This window comes from Saccopteryx bilineata, chromosome 7, assembly GCF_036850765.1.
Source record: "Saccopteryx bilineata isolate mSacBil1 chromosome 7, mSacBil1_pri_phased_curated, whole genome shotgun sequence".
NCBI classification, from domain to species: domain Eukaryota; kingdom Metazoa; phylum Chordata; class Mammalia; order Chiroptera; family Emballonuridae; genus Saccopteryx; species Saccopteryx bilineata.
Window position 1 is genome coordinate 110,072,885 of NC_089496.1, and position 26,936 is coordinate 110,099,820.

At 51.6% G+C, this 26,936-nt stretch overlaps 1 protein-coding gene across 2 annotated transcripts in view; it reads left to right on the forward strand.

Annotated features, from left to right (window-relative positions):
* The window catches only part of DOCK1 (dedicator of cytokinesis 1), a 437,923-nt gene that overhangs the window by 118,301 nt on the left and 292,686 nt on the right, over nt 1-26,936 (forward strand). For both annotated transcript variants that reach the window (XM_066240428.1, XM_066240429.1), the window contains exon 24: nt 24,928-24,998. In XM_066240428.1, coding sequence (XP_066096525.1) covers nt 24,928-24,998 — 71 coding nt within the window. The remainder of the gene's footprint in view (nt 1-24,927; nt 24,999-26,936) is intronic.

A 26,936-nucleotide genomic window follows, 5' to 3' on the forward strand; every position in this document is an offset into this window, starting at 1 on the left:
ATGCCGGAGGACCAAGAGACTGACTTTCTCTCCGAGGCCGGAACAGTCCTCAGAAAGAACCCCCCCCCCCTTGACCTTCTTCCTGGGAAGGAGGCACCAGCATCCCTCAAAGGAAAAGACTAAAAAAAAAAAAAAAGTTGCCGAAAGGAGCAGAGACTTCCTAATGCGGAGAGTGGAGAGCGAGCTGGCAGCAGCGAGCAGGAGGGCTGGCGCGACGTGTTCGTGGAGCTAGCGGTCACCGGCGCACATCTGTGACTCTGTGATGGGTGCCTCCACCGGTCCCGGTCCTGGTTCCCGGCCCTCGGTCTTGTCTGTGGGGCCGATGGAAAGGTTGGTTAAAGCCTCAGCTTAGGATTGGTGTTCCTGCCACATGCCAAGCAGCCCACGCGGAGGCCTGAGAGGAGCCCGGGCCTTGAATGTGCCCGGGAGGAATTTCATCGAGAAACGTGTCAGCTGGTGCTGCTGCATTTAGTGAGTAAGGGGAGAGGCACATTTCACCTGTCAGCATCAGAAATCGTCGGCACTGTGATACCGAGTTATTACAGAACTTCATTAAAACTAGCCGGTCCACCGTTAGGATGAGATACATTACTTTTGTGTAGGTGCTGATGACACCGTGAGCTTGGCGGGAAGTCGAATTTCAGGAGCGCTCTCGTGGTTAAGGTCGGGGACCTGGGGAGCGGGAACATCGTGTGCGGAGTGCTTTTCGGGAACTTCCCCGGGGGGGCAGAGTGGTCCCGTGGGGGGAGAGCCAGCCCCCAGTGTTCCCTTCTCCCTTCTCCCGCCCCACGCTGTCCCTAGGGCGTCCCTCTCGGGGGGTCATGTTTGCACATCACACTGGCGTTATTTAGAGCGCAGCGCCAGGCAGTGTAGTTCTGATGAGAAGCCAAGCAGCGTTCGTCCCTGCGATCTGTGAATGTGACACTTCTATAATTCAAGTAGGAATTACTGTCCCTCCGGGAAATCCTATACATTCAGTACGGTGCACTGACTTAGGGGAGGCATAAAGGGCAAACACCAGGACTGTAAAAGGCATATCCTATTAAAACATTGCAGGTTTATTTCTTGCCTGTGTAACGTTTAGATACGGTGATTGATTCTTGGTCGGAGACGCTATTTTTTTATTTTGTTTCATTTCATTTCTTGAGCGTAAGTTATCTTCTCTGCAGTTTCATGGTTGAGGAAGAACCGCAGTCCCCACCCCCTGATGAGGTGGAACGTAACCAACGTGTAATTAATTTTTAAAAATGAACACTTTCACAGGATTTCAAGGCGTTGGGACATCACACACGCGTGTTGTATGGTCCCCATGCAAGATTAAAGGCAAAGGGGTGATGTCTGAGAAAGCAGGTGACCGTCGGCCTTTCATTGTTTCCCTTTCCAATGTTTCATTTTCTCTTAAGATGGAAAAAAAAAATTGTTCTTCCTCCTGTCATTTGCCAGGCCGGTCACTGCGTGGTTGTCCTTGGGTGGGCCGTGACTCTGCCTGGGTGGCCGCTCCTTAGTGCGTCCTTCAGAGGGGTAGCTTGGTGTGTCCACTGCCCCACAGTGGCCTTGCCGGTCACATGGCCTTACGGCCTGCTAGTTGGCCCGTTCTCCTTTCTGCTGCCCTAGGTTTCTTTTTGAGGGGCCAATAGAATGGATGTAAGGGTAAGCCACCTGTTCAGCTGAATATGCGGTTCCCTTACTGAGATGTCCCCTTTGGGTGTGTCTCGTATGTGGGCGTCAGGCACCAGCTCTTTCTAGTTTCCTACCTTCCCGGCTGTGGACAGAGGTATCCTCGGGGCAGAGGGGCAGCCAGGCGGCGGCAAGCTGGCTGGGAGCTGAGTGTTCTTTGTGATTCGTTATTATAACTATTTTCTGTCCCCTTGAATCTTGAGCCAACAAAAACTGCAACAGCAGTGTGCTTAGATGAAAGTTTTATGGGTTTTGATGGCCTCTCAAAGACAGGTGACAAAAATTAACGAAGTCAATTAGTACTGATGATATGTCTGCCACTCAGAGACGACTCGCTGTCAACCCCCTGGTCACGATCATTTCTGAATTTTTCGTTCCTTTGTGGAGCAGGTGTTTACAATAACCTGGCGATCAGGGCGCAGCCAGGGTGCTCCCTGCCTTGTTCCTCACGCTGCGGGTGGGCGTCCTTCCCTGTGGGCAGGTGGCACCTTCTGCTAGAGACAGAGACCGGACATCAAGTGACACCAAGGAGCTCAACCCAGTGACCAGCAAAGGCACCTTAAGGAAAAACAGAGGGCCAGAAAGCAGGGGTCACTGTGTACCCCTCGGCTGGAACCTCGGTGTGGGGTGGGGTGGGGTCCCCGCAGGGTGTGCAGGTGCGACTCTGTGGTGTCCCCTGGTTCTCCTCACTGCGCTCTGCCCTCCTCGTCCCCTTTCTGTCCTGGGCATGGACCTGCCTCTCGGGGTGAGCTCCAGGCCCGGCCCCAGCGTCCCCTTGGTCCCCTGCTCACCTGCCGACTCCCTCGTCCTTCTCTCACCTGCCGACTCCCTCGTCCTTCTCTCACCTGCCGACTCCCTCATCCTTCTCCCTTCCTGCCTTCCTCCTGGTGGTGTTTCCGTGGTAGCGCTTCTCTGCTTGTTTCTCTTTGGGCGTCCGTCTTCTGTATCGACCCCTGAACACTCCTCGCTGCCTTCCTGCCTGCACGTCCGTGGACAGAGGCGGGCAGAGGCCTGCGTGTGCGCCGTGAGCAGGGAGCCGAGGCTGGCGGTGCCCAGGAAGACTCTTCTTGGCAAAGAAACTCGTGGTAACTGGGACAGCTGTGCCGTCTGTTCATCTGACGGTCACTAAGTTCGTACTGAGAACAGCAGCTCGGCTAAACGCTTCCCCGGGCTCGCTTTAGCCAGAGCTGTCTTTGCAGATGTCATCATCGGGCTTAGTGTTTTCCCAGCACGTGGACAACTGACATGCATGCGGAGATAACACGGCGTGGATCACTCTACTCGCTAGCATGCTAAGTGCTTGTTTGGCACCAGCTGTGGATGCCCCTGGCCCAGGGCTGTGAGGAACACGCACAGAAAGCCGTGGCCCTAGTCTGGGTTCTTGGGAAGACAGGAACCTGGGGTCTGGGGGGGGGGCGCAGTGGGGAGATGCACTGGGAGCAAGGGGCGTGGAGCAGGGCCACCTTAGTCCCATGCCAGGACCTCAGAGCTGAGGAATGGTGGTTCTGATAATCAGAGTGTCCGTATTGGACACCCTGAAGTGACCCACTGAGAAGTGACTGCATCTGGGTTTACTATTATTATTTTTTAATCTTACAATTACAGTTTTAGAAAAGGACAAGCTCTCCCAGGGAGGAAATAAGTGAGGGGAGAGAAAATAGACGGTTTTCCCCTGGAATCTCCCGATCTGGACACGAACGTGAGCTCTTAGAAATGTCATCTCAGGAAATTCCGTACTGGGGCTTGTATTTTTGTCATGGGATAACTTTTTTCATTTACATTCTAAAGCGATGTTTGTCATTGATTGAAACACGTTCTCCTGCTACCTGGCAAGTCCCTTTGCAGAGTCTTGTGACTGCCTTTGGGAGACGCTGGTTAGGGGGCACGGGGAAGCCTCTCGAGGGGCCCAAGGGGGGACAGTGTCCTTCACGCAGGCAGAGGGCTGATGAAACGTGGCGGCCGCCTATGTGAAGGGTGTTCGTGAAGAATAACAGCCAGTCTCCAAGTGTGTCAGTCACCTTCGATAGAGGATGGGACGTGTTCCGAGTCACACTGTGACAGCAGGATGGGTTTGTCCCCTGCATTCTGGGTCCTTGCGGCTCTGCGGCTGCCCCATGGGCTCCACAACCTCCTGGACCATCCCGTGCAGTGTGTCACCCCCAGGTGTGGGGGCGGACGTGTCGGGGTGAGGGCTCAGCTTCCTCCAGCTTCCTCCAGCTTCCTGTGGGCGGGGTGTGCCCGAGGCCCCTCTTCTCCTCCGACCTCCCCCTCTCTCTGTCCTCACGTTGACGGGCAGCGGGCTGAGCTGGTTCTCCCCACGCCGCAACCGCAACCGTTGTCTTTTATTTGGAGTATTTAACCTGCTTGTAAAATTTCTGTTTACAGTCCCTTTCTCAAATATTAGTAGCCGCATTTTAAATTGAGGCGGAGCGTCCATGGACATGGAAATGCCCGTAGGCGCTGGGTGCAGCCGACCAGCTCTGACAGGTGCGGACATCCCGTGCCCACACCTCTGTCGGCGTGAAGGCCGCCCCCCTGCCCGCCCCGGCCCTTGGCCTTTGGGTCCCAGGTGCATTTCTCCTGTGGCCTCATCTGGACCCGAGCCTCAGCTGCACTGCTGCGTCAGACCCAGCCTCTCACCGCCCTGAGCTTTCTCGTCCCATCTGTGAAGACGAGGACAGGATGCAGGCTGTGATCTGAGCTTCCCTGCGTCCTTAGGCCCTGTGATCCTCTTCCCAGAAAAGGAACCAAGGGTCCCCTCTTGAATGCGGATGGTGCGCACTCTGTCTAGGCGGGGACGGCCAACATGCCTGTGTCTGGTCTCTTTGGGAAGTCACTTCTCTGAAGTGGGCCTGGGGACAGGGTTTTCAAAAGAGAAACTCCAGCCTGCCCTGGTCACAGCTTTTAGAAGGAAGGTGTCAATTGTGGTTCCGCAAGGTAGTCATGTGTGGTATTTAAAATCTTTTCTCTCGCTTTTTTTTTTTGGGGGGGAGGGGTGATCCTATGGGAAGTTCAGTGGAGCAGAGTCTCATTCACACCCCACTTGTTCCTAATCTGGGGTAATCACGCCCCGCTGGGCTGCGGCCACCTCTGCCTCTGGGAGAAGGAAGCTTTGGTGGACCAGAGGTATTGCAGGCAGACTCAAGTCCACAGCTGCGTGCTCATACTTCCTGAGGGAGTAACATCTTTTCAGGTATCACGGGATAGGCGAAAGCCCTTTCCCCTCTCCCTTGCACCAGCTTGCCCCAGGGAGTACGGCCCCGAGGGGCCCCAAGCCCCCTGCAGCGCAGAGTTCTGGTGTTCTGCATTCCTGCCTGTGCCCTGCTCAGCTGGGCTGCTAGTTTCCCCTGAGAACTTGAAAGTCAAAGCATTTCATCTTTTGAAAATTAATCATTCTTACTTTGGAGATTTTATTAGCCTCGCCCCCCACCATGTCCCTACCCCCCCCCCCACTCCAGGGTTTGGTTGATATTTGCTTTTGTATTCTAATTACTGTTGAATATCCAAGCATCCAGAGCTATTCTTCACTGAGGCTGTGTCCCCTGCATCTGGAAAATGTCACCGTGTCACCGCGTGGGGGGGAGGGAAGGCGGACTCGCAAGTCCCGGTGCCCCGGGGTCTCCTGGCATCCCTGGCTCCAGGCATCTCTCAGACCTGGAGGGCACATCCTCCCTACAAGGTGCCCTCCGTGGGCACCTGCCGTGACGTGTTGCAGTTGGCACCGAGCCTGTCTCTACCGGCCTTTCCTTAACACCATGCTGCTAGAAACGCTTATATTATTTATTCTGTGTCTGACTTTGGACTTTTTCTACTCAATAATTTACTGTTTTTAAAATACCACCTTTGGTCCTGGGTCCGTCCTGGCCGAGGACCGCCTTGGCCAGCCTGCGGTGTGCCCGTCCCCTCTCTCCCCTCTCGCGCCCCCCTCGGTCTGCTCATTAGCCCCTGATTGTTTTCATAACCTCCCCATGCCTGGTCTGGCCTGATCTTGCTCTCAGCCCTCAGTAGCCCACCCCCAAGGTGCTTAAATGAGGTTTCGCCATCTCTGTGAATTAAATATGTCATCTGTATTTGAAATGTTCCTGAACCCCTGGTGCTAGGTTGTTGGCAAAATAAATACTCTTTTCTTAGGGCCATCGAACCCATCCCTTCATGTTTCCTCTTATCAGGAGAGAGAATGATTTTACGAGGTGGGTGACAATCAGCCAACAGTCCCCTTGTTGGGAGAGGTGGCTGCTGGCAGTTTTGTGGTCCCTGTGGGAGACATTCTTGCTTTGTGCTCTGTCCTCTGTGTGGGCCCCGAGTGCAGGGCACTTCCAGTCCTTTGAGACCTCCTGCCTGATGCTTCCTGCTCATGCGTCCCTGGTCCCCACGTCTGAGAAAGCACAGGTCCCCTCCCTACCTCAGATCCCCCCCAGGGGTCAGTGTGGTCTTGTTTCCCTTACTGTCTTGACTCATTCCTCATTCACTTCCTCTCTTTTCGGGGGGCTCCGCTACAGGGACCTCCCTTGGTTGTAGGGGCCGCTTTGGTAGCCACACCTTTTCTGTCCTTAATCCAGGACTGGGGTGGGGGTGCCTGTGTCTTGGTTCAGACCTTCCATGCCGCCTTAGACAGACAGAAGCACGGTTCCTGAGGACTGCTTTTTAAAACCACTTTTATTGAAGGACGTACCATTTAATCAGTGCAGCCCTGTGGAGTGTTGGTCGAAGAGTTTTGGAATGGGCACATCCTCTGATCACACCACAGTCCAGAGTGAGGGCCTTCATCACCGCGCGGCCCTGTCTCTGTCCCCGTGAGTGCAGACACGTGCTGGTTGTGCTGTTACAGGCCCTCGTTTCTCTCCATCGCCGGGCGTGACGGGTGCTGGCGCCCTCGGCCAGGGAAGGTTGACTGTGGTCACAAGGGCGAGGTCTGTCTTCTCACAGGCACGTCCTCCTTCCTTTGGCGGGTGGAAGTCTGGTCACCCCATCCTCCCAGGCCCTGTGTGAGGTGGTCTGCCTGGGGGTGGGTCGCAGGGAGAGAGCAGAGAGAGGCTTCGGGGGGGGGCGGGGAGCATTGCAGATGACAGCGCCATGCCAGGGATGTGCCCTGGGCTCTGTCCCTCCTGACTGGCTGTGAGCACTTGTCACTCTGTCAGTCTTCCCGCCCCCTGCTCTTCTGAACTTCCTCCTGCCTCTCTGCTTGGCCCAAGGGGCTGCCCACTCCCTGGCCACGCTGAGCTTCCACCCGTCTCAGAGTCTTCTCTGTGTTTGGTCGTTTCTGTCCGTCCCCAGAATGTAGGCCCCTGTCATGCCTCCCAAGGGGCCTTGCCGCTCAGTCTCTGAACCCCGGTGCAGAAGCCGCTGGTTCCGGTTGGTCCTGGCATCCGGTGCCCTCGTCCCAGAGCCCTCTGCCAAGCGCGCTTCGTGTTTGTGAGGCCCCCGTGAGCAGGTGTGGCAGCGATGGCCGATGACCTGTCCGCCCCGTGCGTCCAGCAGACTGCAGCCCCTGGCTGTGGAGTACACGGCCAGGTGTGCCGTGGTGCCGGCACCCCGTGGACAGATGGGCACATGGCCTGGAACTGACTACACCTGTGCTGGCCTCATGAGAGGGGGCGCACCTGGTGCCGGCACCATCCAGGACTCCTCCCTGCCCGCCTGGCTGCTGCTGTCGTGCCCCTTGGCTGGCTGTGTGGCATGATGTGTGTGCCCGGGCCTGCTGCCTCCTTTGCTGCGGACTCCTGGCCTGGATTCGAGAAACCCTTTGGCGATTAAAACAGGAGTCAATCATATGAGAAACTCACCAAGTGAACTTCACCGTGAGGAAGTATGCTTCCTGTGGATAGCTAATAAAACAGAGTGGGGTAATCTGAGTTCTTTATAATGGATGTGATTATAAGTGATTTCCCTATTTACTCGTATAAAAGGCTAAATGGAAGATGATTAGTGAGTTCTGATTTCTGTTTTTCCTAAGGTGATTTCTTAATCTCCCGAATAAATTCCCGTGACACATAGAAGAACAAGGAAGAAACCCATTAAAAGTTACTTAAAATCTTTAAGTAGCTGTTTAAAGCTTTGGAATGGAGTAATTTTTCGGTCCCTTTATGATGCTATGGCTCAGGGGAGGAAAATATATTGTAGACAAACATTTCTCTATGCCTTGCTTACCCAGGGTCACTTTTGCTGGATGGTTTTTCGGTCACAACATTGTGACAGAGGGCCTTTGTCATAAGTACAGTGATGAGGTTTTAGATTTTCAAAATATTTATGCTTTCCCCTCTTCAACCCCCCCCCCAAATTAGAATCCATCATGTAACTCAATCTTTCTAAATCCCATTACTTAATATTGTTCTGTCATTTGTTGACTAAAGAATGCTTTTTTTTTTAACCTTTTTTATCTTCCAATCTTTTCACCCACAATCTTTCGGATGTATGATGGGTGTTTTATGGCTTAATTAATTCTTCATTGGCGAAGGATTGCTATCCATTGCAATTAGGAAGAGAATATATAAAGCTGTTTTTGGCTAAATGTGTACTATCACTGCACTTGAGAGCGAGAGATGTCTGGTTACATCATTATAATGACCTACTTTATTTTTGATAAGCGAAGGCATCTGGTTCAAAAGGTTCTCTTAACCAGCATGCCAAGACATTGCATCTCATTGTAGCATAGCAGACCCTCTTCCTGGATGGGGCTCCGAGAATCCCGGGGTTGGGGGTGTCTTCCTGGTGCCCAGCAACTACTCTTTGGGGACCTCAACGCCTCCCAACCTACACACGCGATTGGCCGGTGCAGTCAACTGTCCATCAGGGCAGGGCTGCCTTCCCGGGAGGGTAGGTGGAGATACCGCTTACCGTGTCCTCGGTCACGCGTCCATGAGAATGGCACACAAGCTAACAGCTCGACAACATGCCGCTGTGCGTGTCTTTCTGATGTGTCTGCTTGAGAAGTCTGTGCTCACGGGCCAGAGCTCAACTACCACAGTAGGTTCTGTGCCAAGTCTGTTCATCCCAGGCTGCTCGCTGGTCCACCCGTCACACCCGCTGTCGGGATACGGAATCTGGCAAAGGTGAGGGAGAGGAAGAGAGTGAGGAGTGCTCTCTGGGTGGGTTGGCGTCTGCAGAAGAGGGTTGATCAGGGACATTTGTCTTATGAGGATGTGGGGGAGGGCGGGAGACTTGGGAAGAGAGGAGGGAGACTGGGGGAGCCAGGAGGGAGACTTAGGGACGTGGCAGTGAGATCAGAGACATGGGAGGCAGACTTGTGTAGGTTGGGGCCTGGGGCAGCTCACCAGCGGGGTCATGGGCACCCCCTTCACTGGGGCTGAGAGGGACGGTGAGGAGTCCCCTGCCTTTTGATTCCTGGCTTGTTCCTCGTCCTCTAATTCAATCTCTGCACTTTAGTCTGTTGTCGACTGCAGGCTTGACTCTTACCCCTCCTGTCCATCCTGGTCTGAGCAGTCATGTGGGAGGGAGGTTGGGCATCCTTCTTGCCTCTTGGCCGTCTTCATCCAGTGGGCTTCCTGGATCATTTTATACAAGTTAGCAGGATTTGATGGGCCAGGGAACACAAAACTACCACCAACAAATACGTTACATTCACCTGATCTTTTTGGGTTTCAAGTTTGTGCCAGGCAACATTCCAGGCACGGAAAGCACTCAGTGGTCCTCAGGGACATGGGGAGGGGAGTGCATGGGAACCCCAAAGTTAGGCTGTAGTTGGGAAAAGGGACCATAGAGAGTGACTCCATCCGTGAGTGGTGACAGGGTCGTCAGTGCAGACTGCTGGTCATTGTCACTGTCATTTTATTTTATAAGGGACCCTCTGACCTTCTTAAAATAGGAGGGATCCAGTCTTGTAGTAGGGAACAGGTCTGCATTTTTATTTTATTTTATTTTTATTTATTTATTTTTTACAGAGACAGAGAGAGAGTCACAGAGAGGGATAGATAGGGACAGACAGACAGGAACGGAGAGATGGGAAGCATCAATCATCAGTTCTTCATTGCGACACCTTAGTTGTTCATGGATTGCTTTCTCATATGTGCCTTGACCATGGGGCTACAGCAGACTGAGTAACCCCTTGCTCAAGCCAGTGACCTTGGGTCCAAGCTGGTGAGCTTTGCTCAAACCAGATGAGCCTGCACTCAAGCTGGCGACCTCGGGGTCTCGAACCTGGGTCCTCGGCATCCCAGTCCGACGCTCTATCCACTGCGCCACTGCCTGGTCAGGCCAGGTCTGCATTTTTTTAAAAACTCTGGGCTGTTATAAAATTATTTCTTTTTCGGCATTTTTCTTATTTGTTGCACAGTCCAATGGAGACTCCGTGGTGGATCAGGCCGGGTTGCATACAGATATTTAGGACCAGGGAACTTCAGAAGTCTTCTAGCCAGAGGCCTCCATTCTGTTCTCCTCATCTCACTGCTGCCACCACGCCTGTTTAGAGCCTTTTGGTGACTTGAGTCATACATACATTCATTCAACAAATATTTCCTAGCACCAGCTAGAGGTCAGATAGTACGGAAGAAGCTGAGATGTGGAGGGTTAGAGTCTCAGCTCTTGGTGAGGTACCGAGTGAGGGAGGGGATGCAGGAGGACCCAGGTGAGAAGAACACAGCCCCACACCATTTCTGGGGGGGATGTGTGAACGGTGGGGGAGATGGCTGTGTGGGCCCCATGCACTGAATCTGAGTTAGGAGGGGAGACCTACCCCACGCTCCAAAATGAGACGGCCCCGTCTGTGTGCACCTCACTTCTGCTTCCTCAAGTGCTTGAGTCTTTCCCACGTTAAGAAGCCTTCTCGCCTGACCTGTGGTGGCGCAGTGGATAAAGCATCGACCTGGAAATGCTGAGGTCGCCAGTTCGAAACCCTGGGCTTGCCTCGTCAAGGCACATATGGGAGTTGATGCTTCCAGCTCCTCCCCCCTTCTCTCTCTCTCTGTCTCTCCTCTCTCTCTCTCTCTGTCTCTCCCTCTCCTCTCTAAAATAAATAAATAAATAAATAAATAAATAAATAAAAATTAAAAAAAAAAGAAGCCTTCTCTTTGAGGTCTTAGAACATCTTGCTCATTATTTTTTTGAAAAAAAAAAAAAAAGATATGAAAGGCACATCGGCCTGAAACCTTGATGCTAGTTCACCGTGAGTTTACAGGTTCCCGGCAGAATTGATTAAAAAAAAGGAGCAAAGACATTGAACTGCATTTGGCAATTTCCTGGTGGCATGAGCCACAAGTGTTGGATGTCATTATAATAACCCCTCTAAAGGTCACTTAAAGAGTAGACTAATTGGGTACATGGCAATGATCATGAAAGATGATGACTGTGTACCTAACATTTAAATGAGAAAAGTAAAGCTGCTGTTGTCCGGACAAAGGCTGTGTCCTGGGAGATAATGCGCTATGGCTCACAGAAGTGCCTACTCTAAGCACCTTAGGTTCGTGTAAAATGATGACCCAAAATACGCGTTGGTGGTGATTCAGAGACGGGGACCAAGATGCAAGTGAAACTTGCCTATAATAAGAGCGTTTCATGAAATGTGACAGTGACCAAAAATCTGTGCAAATGCATATGAATGAGTGAATGTACGATGTTACGTCGGCGTGCGCAGTTACATTGCTGAAGCATCACAAGGAGACAGTTGGCTTTTATCTATATACATACAAGTAGGTGTTTTTTGCAGTGGTAAAAAATAGGAAATTCTCTCTGGGAAAATGAGGGACTGCCTGATACCCAGGGCCACCTGACTCACAGGGGAAAAGGTAGGTCCATTCAGATGTGGCCAGGGATGTTTGTGCTGGGCTCCAGGACCGAGCAGAAGGTGGAGAAGCGTGGTGAGGCGAGTGGAAGGGCGCGCACTCTTGCTTGTACTCAGCCCTGTCTATTAAACACGGGTTTCTGTTCATGCTGTGTGTGCGCTAGACCCCCTCAGCACTTGCCAAAGCGGCGCATTTTTGGAAGATGGGCTTGAAATTTTTCTAGCAGCACAGGAAATAGCAACTTCTTAAGAGGGAGGCTGAGGAATTAACTTAGATGGGTCACTGCTTTGTCAGATTTAACCTGGCCATGGGCCAAGCCCCAGAAAGGCACACCGGGCGCTGTCCCTGGTGCTAGTGGCAGTGGGGAGGGGCGAGGCTGCTCAGTGGATCCTCTTGGGGAGAATTTTGAGTGAGGGAGGGGGAGTTGGTTCCTGGAACTGTTAGGATGAGTCATGGTCCTGGCACTGGGGGGGATTCCCCCTGAGAAATCCAGGGTTTCTCTTCCAGAACCTCATTAAGGTTAGCTTGAGGTAGGAGAGAGGGGCTCTGAGGAACTTGAGTTTACAAAACTTTATTCCCAAGAAACATTGTCCTTCTTTGTCAAGTCTTCTGTGGGTCTGGGATGGCAGCAAAGTGTTGGCGAGGTTACTCTGATGAATTAATTCTAAGGAGCAGTACTGAGCTAGACATTTACACTGTTTGGGGTTGCCTAGGTAACATTGAACCAAAGTAAGTTTAGTATGACTTGGTCATCAAAGAGATACATGACTCTTTGGTTACAAATGTGGGTCTGGGGGATACACAAGGAGTCTTGTCCTGTGCTTTCTTCTTCTTCTTCATACTTTTCATGCACTGCCGTGCTTGTCAAATTCCAAGATCTTCCGAAAGCCTCAGCGGAGTTATTTAATTTTCTGAAGATCTTGATGTTTCATTTTCCAATCAATGTAATTATTTTTGGCAGTGGCTTTTTGTATGTGATTTCAATTTGGTCTCACTCATGCTTTACAAATGCACAGCGCAAGCCAGCAGGTTTCCGGGTTTTGTGTATGTGTTGTAATTAAAAGTGAAATTGTAAAGATAAGTTCTATACTTTATGTAACTTGATGGCCAGTTTTCGGCCACCAGGTGCCTCCAACTTTCCTTTCTCCTGGGTTCAGGCACACGGTGAAGTCGCACAAACCTTTTATCAATTGGAAGTTGGTGCTTTCGTCTTTTCCCCTTATTATCACAGTATTTCCTGTCATTCCCCGTGACATTCTCTCTGTCCTAAGGTCACTTTTGGAAGTAGTCTCTGTTTTCTAGAGCAAAAGCTTATTTTTTTCCCCCATGTTGCAAACAGGGATGTTGTTTCCAGGTATGTGCTGATTACAAACGATCATCTGGATGGCCGCTGACGTTCAGGGTAGATAGACCTCTGCGCTGTTGTTTGGTTTTGCTCTGGTTTTATGTAATTCTGTGGACTCTCGTTCTGGTTGACATTACTCTGTCCTTTCTGTTAATTCTATCTGAAAACAGCAATGGTCACGGCTCTTAACAAATAACTCAGCGATGTCTGAACTGTGTCTAGGAAAGACAACAGGAGAGTTACATCTTACACCTTCTAGAGTCACCTGATTTGATGCCAAGATTTGGGACAAGTCAAGTCAAAGGAATTTGTGTTGCCTTTTCTGTGATTCTCATGTTTCAGAGTGTCACACGTCAGGGGCATTCAGGCCTGAGAGGGACTGAGCGACCATACGTGTTCGCCGAGGGGTTGGTGACAGCACCACCCTCAGCGGTCAAACCTGTGAAAGAGAGAATGAAAAATTCTATATTCAGAAGGTTTCTTCCAGAGGAGTTCCACAGCCGTGCTGATTAATCCTTTGGAATTTAAACACATCTCTTCAGTTAATCAGTAAATTTTGGTTGAATACGTGAGCGAGTGAATGAATGAAAGAGAAATCGTGTGGGGAAGGGCTTCTTGCCTTTGTAAGCTGGCTGAGTACTTACTGGTTTCTCCTGCTATTTATTCATCCTGTGATTACCGGGCACCAGTCCATCTTGTTTCTAGTTCTTTCTGGAATGTTCTGCTGGGGCGGGGCAGAGGCTGGGAGGACCCTCTTCCCCAGCCCCATCCCCACCCGGTGTGTGTGGTCTGAGAAGTTGAGCCCAGGTAAACCCAGGTGAGCCCACGCAGGGCTGATATGCCCAGGAGATGTATCAGTCTGGGGTCCATTAGGAAGCAGAACCAATATGATATATATTTATTTTTTTACAGTGAATCTTGTTTAGGTGATATTGGGACTGCCCAGGTGAGTCCACAATCTGTAGGGTGGGCCGGGAACTCCGGCCGCAGTGGACACTGCAGCCCTCAGGGATACTCCTGTTCTGTTCTGAACATCTTTCCCAGCTGACTAGGTCAGGCCCATCGAGCTCGCTCAGGATAATCTTCTTCACATCAATCCAGTGGCCATCAATGTTAATCACATCTACACATGACCTAGACTATACTGTGTGATTGACCAGCCGGGTGCTGTGACCTACACGTTATCACGGACTGGTGACCGTCACAGCAGGTTGTGGTCACCCTGTGTGTGTGTGTGTGTGTGTGTGTCTGAGGAAGGGACTGGTGGCCGTCACAGCAGGTTGTGGTCACCGTGTGTGTGTGTGTGTGTGTGTGTGTGTGTGTCTGTCTGAGGAAGGGACTGGTGGCCGTCACAGCAGGTTGTGGTCACCCTGTGTGTGTGTGTGTGTGTGTGTGTGTGTGTGTGTGTCTGAGGAAGGGACTGGTGGGTTTCCAGTGCAGGGGCACATAGGCTGCCCGGTCAGAGGCTCAGCGGGCGAGGCAGGGAGCAGAGGGTGGTGGGCACTGGCAGGAACTGGGAAAGGAAGAAATAAAGGTGGCTGGAGCTCAGATTTGGGGGAAGGAAAGGTCATTGGGGAGTGGCCGGGCTGCGATGGTCCTGGGTGTCAGGAAGGAGGCTGGGACTTGGACCTCGGGAGGCTGCACATCCTACTCAGCAGAGAGGTGTGTTGCCCTGCAGCGGCGTGGGCGCCCTGTGCCCGAGTCTGCAGGGCCTCTCTGGCCTTGTGGGGCTGTGCGGGAAGCAGTGCACCGCCCCCCTTTCTGGGAGAAGCACCCGCCTCCTCACCTGGAGGGGCATGGCAGGGCTGGGGGTGGCTCGTCCCAGGGGAGGAGGTGCGAGGGAGGTGGGGGAGGAGTGGGGGGAGAATAAGCCTTTGAGCTGGAAATAGCATGCCCACTTGTTGGGAGGTGGCCTGGGCACTAGAGGAGGCGGGCTCTGAACGGAGCCAGTCCCGGCTCCTGGGGGCTTCTGAGCACATGGGGGGTAGAGGAGGGGACATGGGCTGAGCCCTGTCGAAGCAGGGCTGTCTTTCCAGGCCACCCCACGCACGACCCACCCTTCACGTGCCGGTGCTGTGTGCTGTCAGAGAGCAGGAACGTGACAACCAGAGCCGTCTCCTTGGCTCACACATCCAGGTGACCTGACTTGCTCTGTGGGTTTTCAGCCATCAGCACGTGCTGGGCTTCGGTCTCTCCCTTGTCTGGCTGCCGCCAGGAACTGTAAAGAACCAACCAACGAGAGGAGCCTTCATGATTCATTCCGCGTGTCTGTCGGTTGGCCTTTCTCCAATGCCAGGTGCCGGGCGCCGTGTGGTAGGCACAGTCCTGAACAGGAGCAGGGTCTCTGCCCTCAGTAGACCAACTGTCTGACGTTTTCTACCCTATGGTTTTGACCCCCTGGGGGTCATTCTCGAGGGACCCAAGGAGGCATGCTTGTCTGGTCGGGGCAGCAGGGTGTCCGCTGCAGTTAGGGCGGCAGCCTGCTACGCCGTGGCTGGGGGCAGGATGTTTGGAGAAGGAAGATCATATCTGTGGGCAGATTCTGAACTTGCCCCCTCTGGGGGTTGATTTGCCTTAGGTACCCCTTCAGTGCTCTCTGGGTTGCAACGGTTCACAGCAATAAGGTTGCCATCGAGTAAAAGAAATCTTTTTGATTCATGAACGCTTGCATTTGCGTCACGGAGGGAGACGCAGGAACCACTCTGCCATGTGGGCAGAACTGCGCCCCCACATGTGTGTGCTGGTGTCCTTGTCCCCACCTGACTTGGCCTCTGGGAGCCCCGACCTGCGGCTGTCACAGCATCGCCAGCGATCTCACAAAACTCCTGAGCTGCCTAAGTGCGGTTTTGTCGTCTTCGCCTCACTCCCTCCATCACACGACTCCCCTGTGACCTGCTCCCTCCCCGAGGACCTCAGGAGAAGTGGGATTTTGTCCCCTAGGAAAGGAAGCCCGCCCTGGTGAGCAGGTCAACAGGCTGGTGTCTGCCTTCATGGGTCACAGGGTCCTTTGCGTGGGGCCATCGTGAGCCTGGGGGGAGGGGCTCGCCTGGGAGCAGAGGGGTGACTCTCTGGTCTCCAGGAGAGAGGTTACCCAGTGCTGCTGTATGGGACAGCAAGGATTCCTCTTCCCCCAACAGTTTTTCTTTTGAGGAGAAGAGACCATCTGACCTGTGGGGGGGGGAGAAATATATTAATTACCTAACGCTGAGCCTTTCATGAGGTTGGCAACATGTCTATAAATTTCCGCATTATCCATCTGATACATTTAAAAAAAAAGTTACTCATTTTTATGATCGTATTTTAAATCCTCTGACCTAATAGTAAATGTTTGTTGAGGCATGCATTGGACATGGAAGGACTGAGCCTGCTGAGGGGCGGGCGGTATTTGGGGACAATGTCCAGCATTGGGGACGTAGGGGGAGAGGCTGTCTTCCCCGCTGACCTTGGATGTCTACCTGGGTCTGTGGCTTTGTGTCTTGCTTAATTAAGGCATTGACAGGGGCAGTGACATGTTTCTGGGGAGAGGTGGCTTTCTCAGTGAACTTGGTGGCTGGATGATGGGATCATTATTATGCTAATTTCATGCTTCATTTTAGAGATGGTTGGAGGCGCCACTCCCGTTTCCAAGGTGTTGGTCCATCACCGAGGGAAACCATTGTGCGGGTCAGTCACATGTTACAGCTCCCGCGGCAGCCTTTCTGGGAGTCAGGAAGAGAAGAGCAGGTCGGGACAGTTTTAATGAGAAGCAGCGTCGCTAACAGTCACGGGCAGCTTGCTCCTCTCTTTTTTCCAATTAATTAATTTCACTTTACTGTATGTGGCTGTGTGGTGTGGTGAAAGAGACTGGCACCACGCTAGCGTTCCAAGCCGTTTCCATCACGCTGTTCCCAGTCCAGCCAGCCCCCGCTTCTTCCCCCAGCCGGGCTGCTGCCGAGCCATTTGCTGTCTCTGGATTTGCCTGTCATGGACAGTACTCCGTGGAAGGGATGCTGTACAGCGTGTGGCTTTCTCTGTCGGGCTTCTGTTACGCAGTGTACTTCGGGGGTTTATCGCTGTTGTAGCAGGTGGCGGCACTTTGGTGTCCTGGGGCGGGGTGGGGAATCGGAGTCCATCGCACATTCGGGGTCTCATTCATTCATCCGTGGGTGGACACTCAGGTTGTGTCCGCTTTTTGGCTGGTGAGCACCCAGAGCGGCTGTGAGCGCTCTTGCGCTGGGCGGAGCAAGGCCAGCACGCGACAGACGGACCGGTGTCTGGGTCTTCTCCTCCTTTCCTGCTCCGTGGTCCGGCAGAGGCCCCTTCCCTGCATTTCTGTTCCTTGGGCTGTATGTTGTGAGGTTGTTCGGACCACGAGTAGGACACACGTGTGATGTGTTAGCGTCTTCCATCCCTGTTTTCAGACCTCTTGGTGACAGTTCAGGCTCTCACGATGCTCCTGAATGGGACCACACTGTCCCGTCTGTGTTGACTTCTGAATCGCAAGGGTGTTTAGAACATCACCATCCTTGAGAACCCGCGGCCTCCCCCCTGGAAGCCGTCCGGAGAGGTAACCAGTTTTTGCCAATGTGAGGTGTGAGGGTGCGGAGTCCTGTTTAGAGGGTCGATGCGTTTCTCCCCAAATCTCTTGAGCTACATACATGGCTGTGCCGGTAAAAAATTTAAAAAAGAAAGTTCAGTAATGTCATTCAAATGTATTCTTGTCTAGATTACGGTAATCCTTCTATTTAGCATGACTGAATTCCCGGCAAGTGGCTTTTAGGGGCTTAAGGACAGCACAGTGGCTCCAACAAAGACGGTTTATCCTCCTGTCTGCGGTTTTCTGATTCACCCTGTGTCTCTGGTGCCTTGTTCTTCTGCTGCAGGGTCCTGCCGGTCAGCCCTGAATTGGTAGGCACCTGGGCTCTGTCCTCCTGGTCCCCGCTCCACCCTGACTCTTTTAGTCTTGTCCTTTAGTCCATCCGTGATCAAACTCCCTTCTGGGCCCCTGCGTGCTCTGCGTTGGGGAGCCCGGATGGACCTGGTTCAGCTGGGGTGCTCATTCCAATAGTGCATCACGCCCCTGAGAGAGGAGGGCTGAGCACAGAGCAGGGCTCGCCTGAGCCGGTGCTGAGGCGTTCACATACACGGGCACGTAGGGACCAGTCCTCATGCGTAGTGCAGCTCCCCGTGGCCAGAGAGGACTAGTCGCCCATGTCTGGCCAGGCTGACCCAAGGGCTGAGGGTTCCTGGGGACCCGTTTGTGACACAGCCACCCGGGTGGGAAAGATCTTTTTTAACCTGGTGGTTCTCAAGCCCCTGTTTGGGAATGTACAGTCCCGTCGGATGAGCCCTGTTCATCTTGTTGTGGAAATCTCTAGAACCTTTCACATTGTAAAGCCTCAACTCTGTCCCCATTGAGCCGCTGTCTCTTCCCCCTGCTGCCCGCTGGCGACCACCCTTCTTCGTCCGGTCTCTGAGTCTGACGACTGCAGCTGCACGTCACAGGACGGCGTTGGTCTCCTGGTGGCTGGCTGCTTCGCGTGGCGTACTGTCCTCGAGGTTCATCACTGTGGCAGCCTGTGTCAGGATGTCCTTCCAGATTAAGGCTGTTACTTTCCCTGGTGTGTATGCGCCACCTTTTTTTTATCCATTTGTCCGGTGAAGAACAGTTGGGTTGCTTCCGCCTCTTTGGCTGTGGTGAAGGATGCTGCAGTGAACACGTGTGAGCCCATGCATCCTGGAGACCTTGCTTTCAGTTCTTTGGGGTACACACCCTGAGGTGGCATTGCTCGGTTCTATAAAAATTCTGTGTATTATTTTATTTTTTGAGGAATCTCCATAGTGTTTTCTTGAGTGGCCACCCCATTTCACATGCCTGTCAACAGCATACAAAGGGTTCTAATTTCTCCATGCCTTTGCCAACACCTGTTTTCTATTTTTTTTTTTTTTTTTTTACTAGTAGTAGCTGCCTTATAGGGTGTGAGGTGATAGCTCATTGTGGTTTTGGTTGGCACTACTGATTCGTGAGGTCAGCCAGCTTCATATGTTAGTTGGCCATTGATCACATGATCTTTGGCCATCGCAAGTGGATCTTTTCCGTCTAGGAGCTTGTACTGGGTTCACTGAAGAATCGTGCGGATAGGTTGTGCTTTCCCCTGTGGTTCTGTTTGGTTTGAACTTGGTGATCTTTGAACCTGAGAAACGACTCAAAGGCATGGTTTCCTCCACCTGCTGGGCTGTCCCTTGTGATGGCGGGAACCACAGTGTTGGCGGTAGAGACGGCCAAGGCTGTTTTCAAGATGGGACTCCACTTCGGGGAAGCTCGATTATGAAGAGAAATAGTATTTTTAGATGTGAGTCACAAGGGACGTGGGTGGTCTTTATTTATTAGGGTCTAAGGGGTAGACGGCATTGTCGTCATCTTTTTTTTGTTGTTATTGTTCTGGATTCCTGCAATGCATGCTGGGAGCGGGGTGGCCCCCAGGGGTGCACCCCTGACTCCCTCCTCCTGTGTGTCCCTTCTGCAGCCGCATGAAGCCATCGTGTCCTGCTATCTTCCCTGCTCCATCCATTCCCCACGAGAGGCATGAGTTTGGGACCAGGGGCACCTGTTGGCCACACTGGTCTTGCTCCATGTTCCTGTGTCAGAATGTTCTGGCTTTTTTGAGGCTGGGCCCCACATCCTCCGGAGATGCAACAATTAAATCTGAAAGGAGAATGTGTGGTGTGTGTGTGTGTATATATATATATATATATATACACATATATATATACACACACACACACATACATACACACACACACACACACACACATATATTAGCTCAAAACCTCCAAATGGATCTGTTTTAATATGTGTTTTCTCAAGAAATATGTAAATTAATAACCGCTTCATACATTATTCAAGGGAAAACTTATTTTGTATCACCAATAGCTCTTATAATCTTATATAAAGATATGCTAATGGATTTAATTAAAATAATTATACTGAATAATCTAGCCTGAACTTTACCCTAAAATAGTGTCTATTAATCATCATCAGCAGTAACATTTTTAGCCAGAGAGACACTTACAACGTTATGCTGAAACTAGATAGAAAGGGCATTTATTTTTCTTTTTTCTTTTTTTTAAATTTTGATATGCAGTTTGGATTAAGTTGGCATTCTCCCGCAATGCCTGACAATTGAATCTGCTTAGAAAGAGTATAAAATAGATTTAATTTCTCTTATCTTGAGCTATTCCTGCAGTTAGACAACTTGTAGCTTTCTCTGCCGTTTCTCAAATCCTGTTTCTGTGTTCCGTTGTTCTCCCCTCTTAAGCAGGGGTTTCACTAGGCTCCTTGTCCATCTTATTGAGTGCTGACCCCGGCCCCCTTCCTCAGAGTGGTGGTGGCTGGCCACCCAGCGTTCTCGGCTGCCTGGGTATCCAGCAGTGGACCCAGTTTTAAAGGGACACTCGAATGAATACTTGCCACCTTTGAACGTAAATAGAAATAGTTGACTCCTGGCCATGGTCCTCTCTGATTTTGTCCCAGGTGTCTTTCCCTGGCTTACTGCCTTTTATTCAGTGGTGGAGAGCCCTGTTTTTGGAGGTAATTTCAGTTTCACCTGATGCCTTCGTGTGCCAAAGTGTACAAGGACTCAGGTGCCAGTCCTCAGCACATCTGTGGGACAGGGCACCTGTGTGGATGGTCCCGAGGCCCCAGGGCACGTAGAATTGGGCTCGTCCATCCTCGGGTGGACAGGTGAACGCTTAGCCTGGTTCAGAGAGAAAAGCAAGTAGGACTTAAACTGCCATAATGTCCATTTAAATAGGTTTAAAGTAAGATCTGAACAGATGACTTTCTTAGAAAGCAGATGTTGATTTGATCAGTTCTATTTTGACTTAGAAAACTGGAGATGAATAAAGAAAGCTAAAAGCGGTGAATTCACCTAAATTCCTGTGTGTGTGTGTGCGCTGCTCTCTGTTCCTGGCGAGGCCCTGTCCTAAGGGCATGCTCTCAAGGCTGCCTGGTCCCTGTCAGCCCTGCAGGGACAGAGGAGTGGCCCACTCCACCCCAGCTCTGTCTCCAGGGCCCAACCCCCAGCCCCCTTCTCCACTGTCCCATAGTCTCCAGGGAATCTGGGTGGCACCCTGGGGCGAGGGGCGCCGGACCTGCTGGCACCCTGGCTTCTCACCCCCCCCATTCAAAAGAGTCTCATACATTCCCAGCAAGATTTTATTAAACAAAGAACTGATTTACAAATAATAATAATAATAATAATAAGACAAAAACAGAAAAATAAAACCTCTCAGTCACTGTCCATTCTCATTATTTTGACTCCTTCATGATTTAACAAGTGACCCTCCTGAATGTGTACAGGGCTTTGCCAGTAAGATTTTCTCCTGGAAGGAGTGTCCCATCTGAGAGCTCCGCATGGGATTTGTCCTGTGAATATTTGCACGCTTCCCATGCTCTCCCGCCCGCCAGCGGCAGTGGCAGCTATGGCAGGACAGCGTCTGTTGGGCGCCACGATGTGTTGTTAGAGCGGCGAGCTGTCCCCTGCTCCCCATTCTCCCAGCAGCTGTGGGGACAGGTGCCGCGGACCTGTCCTTTTACCAGTGGGGAGCACTGATTGCCAATGCCAGCGTGCTGCCCAGCTGTGAGCACAGACACAGAGCCCTGAGCCTGGGCTCATGTGGGAGTCGCGTCCCCTGCCCGCACCCAGGACTTGTCCATCTGGAGGCGTGTTTCTGTAGATCAGATTCTACCTCCCGTCTGTCCGTGTGCAGGAACCCTGCTTTACCTGTGGGATGCACTCCTCCACCTTGGGGAGCTCCTGATGGCAGCTCCTTCTGCTGCAGAGACCTGAGTAGAGGGACACCCCAGCTCCATGGGGGAAAGGGGCACCTTTGCAGTGGGCACCAGAGCTTCCCCAACACTTGGGGTTCTAGACAAATAACGAGTAGAAATGGGCGAAGCTGGTGGGGTCCTGAACACGAGTGGACGATGAAACAGGTTTTGTAAGACAGTCAGGGGCCTGCGGTGCATGCACATTGGGGTCCCCTCTCCTGTCCTGGCTGCTCCTCCAACTTGCATGGGACTCCCGCCTCCTGGGAGCCAACGGCAGCGACTTCTGTGGGTTGAAAGGAAAGAGGTGACTTTGTACGAAGCTCTGTCAGTCTAGGCACCATGGCAGGCCTGCTGTGCTCAGGATCCTTTGTAGGGATCGCCCTGGTTTGATTGTGACTGTGATCACAGTGAGCAGAGGCTTTGACATCGGGTGGGGGACATTAGCCTCCCTGGCTAACACAGCACCCAGTGGCCGTGGGGCAGAACATCAGAGGGGGGTCACAAAGGCCTGTCTTGTTTGTCCCATGATGGGGCACCGATCCAGTTGCTCCAGGCAGGATGAAATGCACCCTCGGGACTGTCAGAAACTAAGCGAGACACTTTCGGGTCGGAGCAGTCAGTTGTGCCAACACTTATTATTAAATGTCATGATACATAATTTTCAGTTTTTCAAAGCAACGCTTGAGGTCGTCGAAGCAAGACTTTTGGAACCAGAATGAAATTGTTTCTATTTAACGCTCTTTTCAAAAGTTGCCTCTCAATGTAAGTGGTTGGGATCCCATGATCGGCTGGCAGGCACTGGAGGGGAGTGTTAACAGCTGAGGGGGGGACATAAGTGACTCTGCAGTGCAGAGGGTGGCTCTCCTGTCCCTTATCGCCCTGGCTGGGAAGCGCTGAGATCGTGGCAGTTTCCTTCTGACCTTGCAGGTGGAGGGGCTGGCTCCACATCGGAGCCGTTGGAACTTGGACCAGTGACATCCTCTGATTTGTGCCTCTACTTTCTCATCTGTGAAAGGGGTTGACCATAGACCTCCCTCTGAGGTCGCCTTAGGGACCTGCGGTGACAGTGGGGTCCAGCTCCTCGGAAAATGTTGGGCATGCACACAAATTCACATCTTCCAGGGTAGGAAACTTGAAGTGACTCGACTCTGACCATCAGACTCTTGGGCACCGGAGTCGAGACTGAGACTCAGCCTCCTCTCAGGTGTTTTGTGTGCCTGTCTCTCCAGGTGGTAATAGCTTTTTATTCGCTTTAAAATCAGGGTAGGGTTTACATGCAGTCGTATAGAAGCGTTCTGTTCCGTCAACCCCCGGGGTTCCCCCATTGCCCAAAGCGGATGAGCCCCCCACCCCCACCGCTAGCCCCAGCAACCACTGAGGCGTTCTCTGTCCCCATAGTTTTGCCTTTTCCAGAAGGTTCTAGGAATGGAATTGTTGGTGTGTACCCTTTTACCTCTCTCAGCGTGTATCTGAGATTCGCCCGTGTGGTGTGCCAATTTTTCATTTATTTAGTTTTATCACGGAGTAGTGTGCGTCGTGTGAGTTCACCTCCCGGGGGACATGGAGGTTGTCTCTAGTTTCGATGATGACAGTGCAAGCGGCCGTCAGCATTCCCGTGCAGGGTTTCCTGTGAAGTGGGCAGGTCTCTTTCTCCTGGGTCGGTACTCAGGGGTGCTGTTGCTGGGTCACACACAGAGGGCTTATCTAACTTTATAGGAGTCTGCCGAGGGCTGTCCCTGAGTTACCGAAGTAGCTTTGAACTTGGTATTTGCCAAGTCTTGTTGTTTCAGCAATTCCAATAGCTATTCGTGGGGTCTCTGGTAAGCCGCACTTCCCTGCTGTCTGAAGAGGGGAGCATCTTGACTCCTGCTCCTTCGCTATCCATACTATCTCTTTTGAAAAAGCATCCCTTCAGATCTTTGGCCTGTTTAGCAGGGAGGAGGGGGATTCCTTTCTTATCATTGAGTTTTAAGTGTCTTTTCTATATGCTGGCTATCAATCCTGATCAGATATGTGATTGGTAATGATTTCTTTCAGTGTGTGGCTCCTGTTTTGTTATCTTAGCAGAAGTTCTTTTGTTTTGATGAAGAATAGCAACTTCTCGGTTTGTTTATTTATATATTAACTTATTTTACAGTCTGTGCTTTGGGTGTGAAGTCTGAGACATCTCTGCTAAGTCCGACGTCACAAATATCTTCCTCTAGGAGTTTTATAGTTTCAAGTTTTATGTTTAAGTTACGTGAGTCACTTAATGTTCATTATGTCTGTAGAGAGTGTGGGGGACAGGGTGAATTTCCTTAGGGGGTGCAGGAGGACACTGCCCGTGCCCCTTGGTTGTTGTCAATGAATTAACCCCGTGTCTACAGGGGGTTGTGTTGAAACTGGGTCTCTACCTACTCGCTTTTGGAAAACAGGGCTCCCTGCCATTGAAGTCATGGGTGTGTTCTCCAGTGTTCTGTCCTTACCTTGTTCTGTTTTCAGATGGATCTTATAACCCCTGGAGGCACAGGGCCTGAGTGCTGTTCCTCCATTTCACTCAAAGAGGGGCAGCCCAGCCTGATGAGGAGTCACTTAGAGTCACAGGTGGGGGGTGCAGTCAAAGTCAGAACACTTAAAATCCAGGAACTTTTCCAAGACAGGATGTAGATGAGGAGGCTGAGGCCCTGGCTGCCCACAGAACTGAGTCTTAATTCTGGGTCAGTTCAGTCCTGGCTGTGTGACCAGGGGCAGAGCAATTGACATCTCTGTTGTGAGTTTCATCCCCTCTGACACAGCGAGCTTCCTGCCAGAGGTGGGAGGTCATGGGAATCAAAGACCGTGTGCAAGGGTCCTCGCCTAGTGACTGGCAACATTGTTGCCTTCACTCTATTTGTTGCCGGTGTGGGTTGTCTAGAAGGTAACATAATGTCAACGTAAGAGAGGTATGCACAAACAAAGGGCAGCAGGGATCAGCACCTTCATGGGCAAGCAGGTGAGAGCTGCCCGCCGTATGCATGTCCAGGATGCTCTGCGGTCTCACGTCCTCGGGTGCTGTAGCCTCCTGACGGTAAAGGGGACAATCACATCAAAGCTCAGCCCAGTGGAGGCATTTGGTCGGCAGGCGCTGAATGTGGGCTCCTGTTAGCATCACTACGATTGTTCCCCGTTGAGATGGCCGTGTTGCAAATCACTGTTTGCAGATCATAGTTATTTTACTTTGCCTTTTATTCCTCCTGTCATGTGTAGCCGTCAACCTCTCAGCTGGAAAGTAATCCTTCTCTCCTTGGTATGCGTGTGACTCTCTGTCATCATCATCAAGGTAGACTAACAGTTGCCAGACCACATCGGGCTCAACCTTCTTCTTTGGTCTTGGTTTGCAGGGGGCAGCGCTGAAATACCTACCGACGATTGTCAACGACGTGAAGTTGGTGTTTGATCCCAAAGAGCTCAGGTAAGGACGCACCCAGAGCTGGGAGGCTGCCCGAACTCCTCCTCGACCCTCCTTGTCACTGTGAGTAGTTCATGGGATGCTTTCGGTCTGTCCTGTTGGCAGAGGCCTGTGCCTGGGTCGTTCTAGAGCACGTGCTAGTGGTGGTGGTTGCCACCCTTCCCTGGCTATGACTTGATGTGAGAAAGAACTCACAACATTTTCTTTAGGAAGATTCTCTATAGCCTAGTGGGTGAATAGTACAAATTTGGCATTTTGCATTTTTTCATTAATTATTTATTTTTAAAAATTGACTTTTGAGATGGAGGAAGGGAGAGGAGAGAGAGAGAGAGAGAGAAAGAGAGAGAGAGAGGGACATGTCACCTTGTTCCATTTATTCATGCATTCACTGGTTGATTCTTGTCTGTGCCCTGGCCGGGGATTGAACCCATGACTCAAACTGGGTGTCCCTTGGGTCCTTTGGGTTATCTTGTGTGCCCCCACATAGGCACACCCCTGAACATGTCGGCACTAGGTTCACTGCCTCGCCGTCAGCTCCGGCACTGAAGATGTCTTTTTTCCCCACGACTTGAAGTTGGCTGCCACAGTATAATCTTTAATGGCGTTCGTGGTGTCCCTGCCCATGCTGCCAGCCGTGTATCCCAGTGCAGCAGGGGGCACGTTGGCTGTGAGCTTTTCCGGCAGGAGACTGGCTTACCCAGAGCAGTTCCCCCGTGCTGTTCAGTCAGTCCTTACAGCAGAGGTAGGATCTGGGTTCTGTCACCATCCCACCTTTGGGAGAAGTCAGCTGTTCGTGACATAGTGGGTGAGTGATAGTGTGCTCCAAGGCCAACTCGGGCTTTATGACAAAGGACGGGCTATACTCATGGGTGCCGGGGTTTTGTGGGGTTTTTTTAATGTTTATTTTATTGATTGTATTTAGAAAGAGCAGAAGGGAGAGACGGACAGAAACATCCGTCTGTTCCTAATGTGCCCTAACGAGATGGAACTGGCAATCCCTGTGCTTCGGGAGGGTGCTCTACAACCCATCGAGCTATCTGGCCAGGGCCCAGTTTTTATCATTGTACAATATGCTGGGATAAAATTTTTTATACCGTCATTGTCCTGTCTGCCCTTATTTATGTCATCAGCATCAACAAAGGGGGAGATGACCAGCTCTTGTGTTTCCTTCAAAGACTTTTAAAGCTACCCTCTGTGGCCCTTGGAAAGGCCACACTTCCACCGCGGGTGTCGGTGTCTGTCTTCCCACACTCTGCCCATACTTGGCGTTATTACTGTATACTACTTTGCCATGGTGGTGGGTGAGAAAGGATGTCACGGTTTTAATTTGCATTTCTTTGGTTGCTAACAAGAGCTCCTGGAACCCTCCTTCACAGGTTTCCTGGCCACTTGTAGAAGTCAGTTTTTACAAACATCGCTTCTGAGATATAAATTATGTGCTGTCAAGCTCACCAGTCTTAGAGCGTCCCGTTACACAGCTTTCGGTGTTTATTTACAGAGTCGTTTGACCATCACCATCATCCAATTTTAGAAGTTTCACAACCCTAGTAAGATCCCTAATGTGCCCGTTGCAGACATTTCCTGTTCCTGCCCCAGCCCTGGGCCACCACGAATCCACTTTCCATATTTATAGAGTTGCCTTTTCCGGGCGTTACGTATCAGTGGGGTCACACAACACAGGATGGGGCACATTGTGACTATCTTCTTTCAGTTAGCGTCATGCTTCCAAGGTGAATCCCTGTGGCAGCCTGAGTCAGAACTGCGTCCCTTGAAGGGTTGCCTTGTGTGGGTGTACTGCCTTTTGTCCATCCGTCCACCAGCTGCTGGACATCCGGGATGCTTCCCTTTCTTGAATATTACGGATGATGTTTGCTGTGATCCGTGTGCAAGGTTTTGTGTAGATACAGAGTGTCGTTCCTCTTGGGCATCACCTAGGACTGC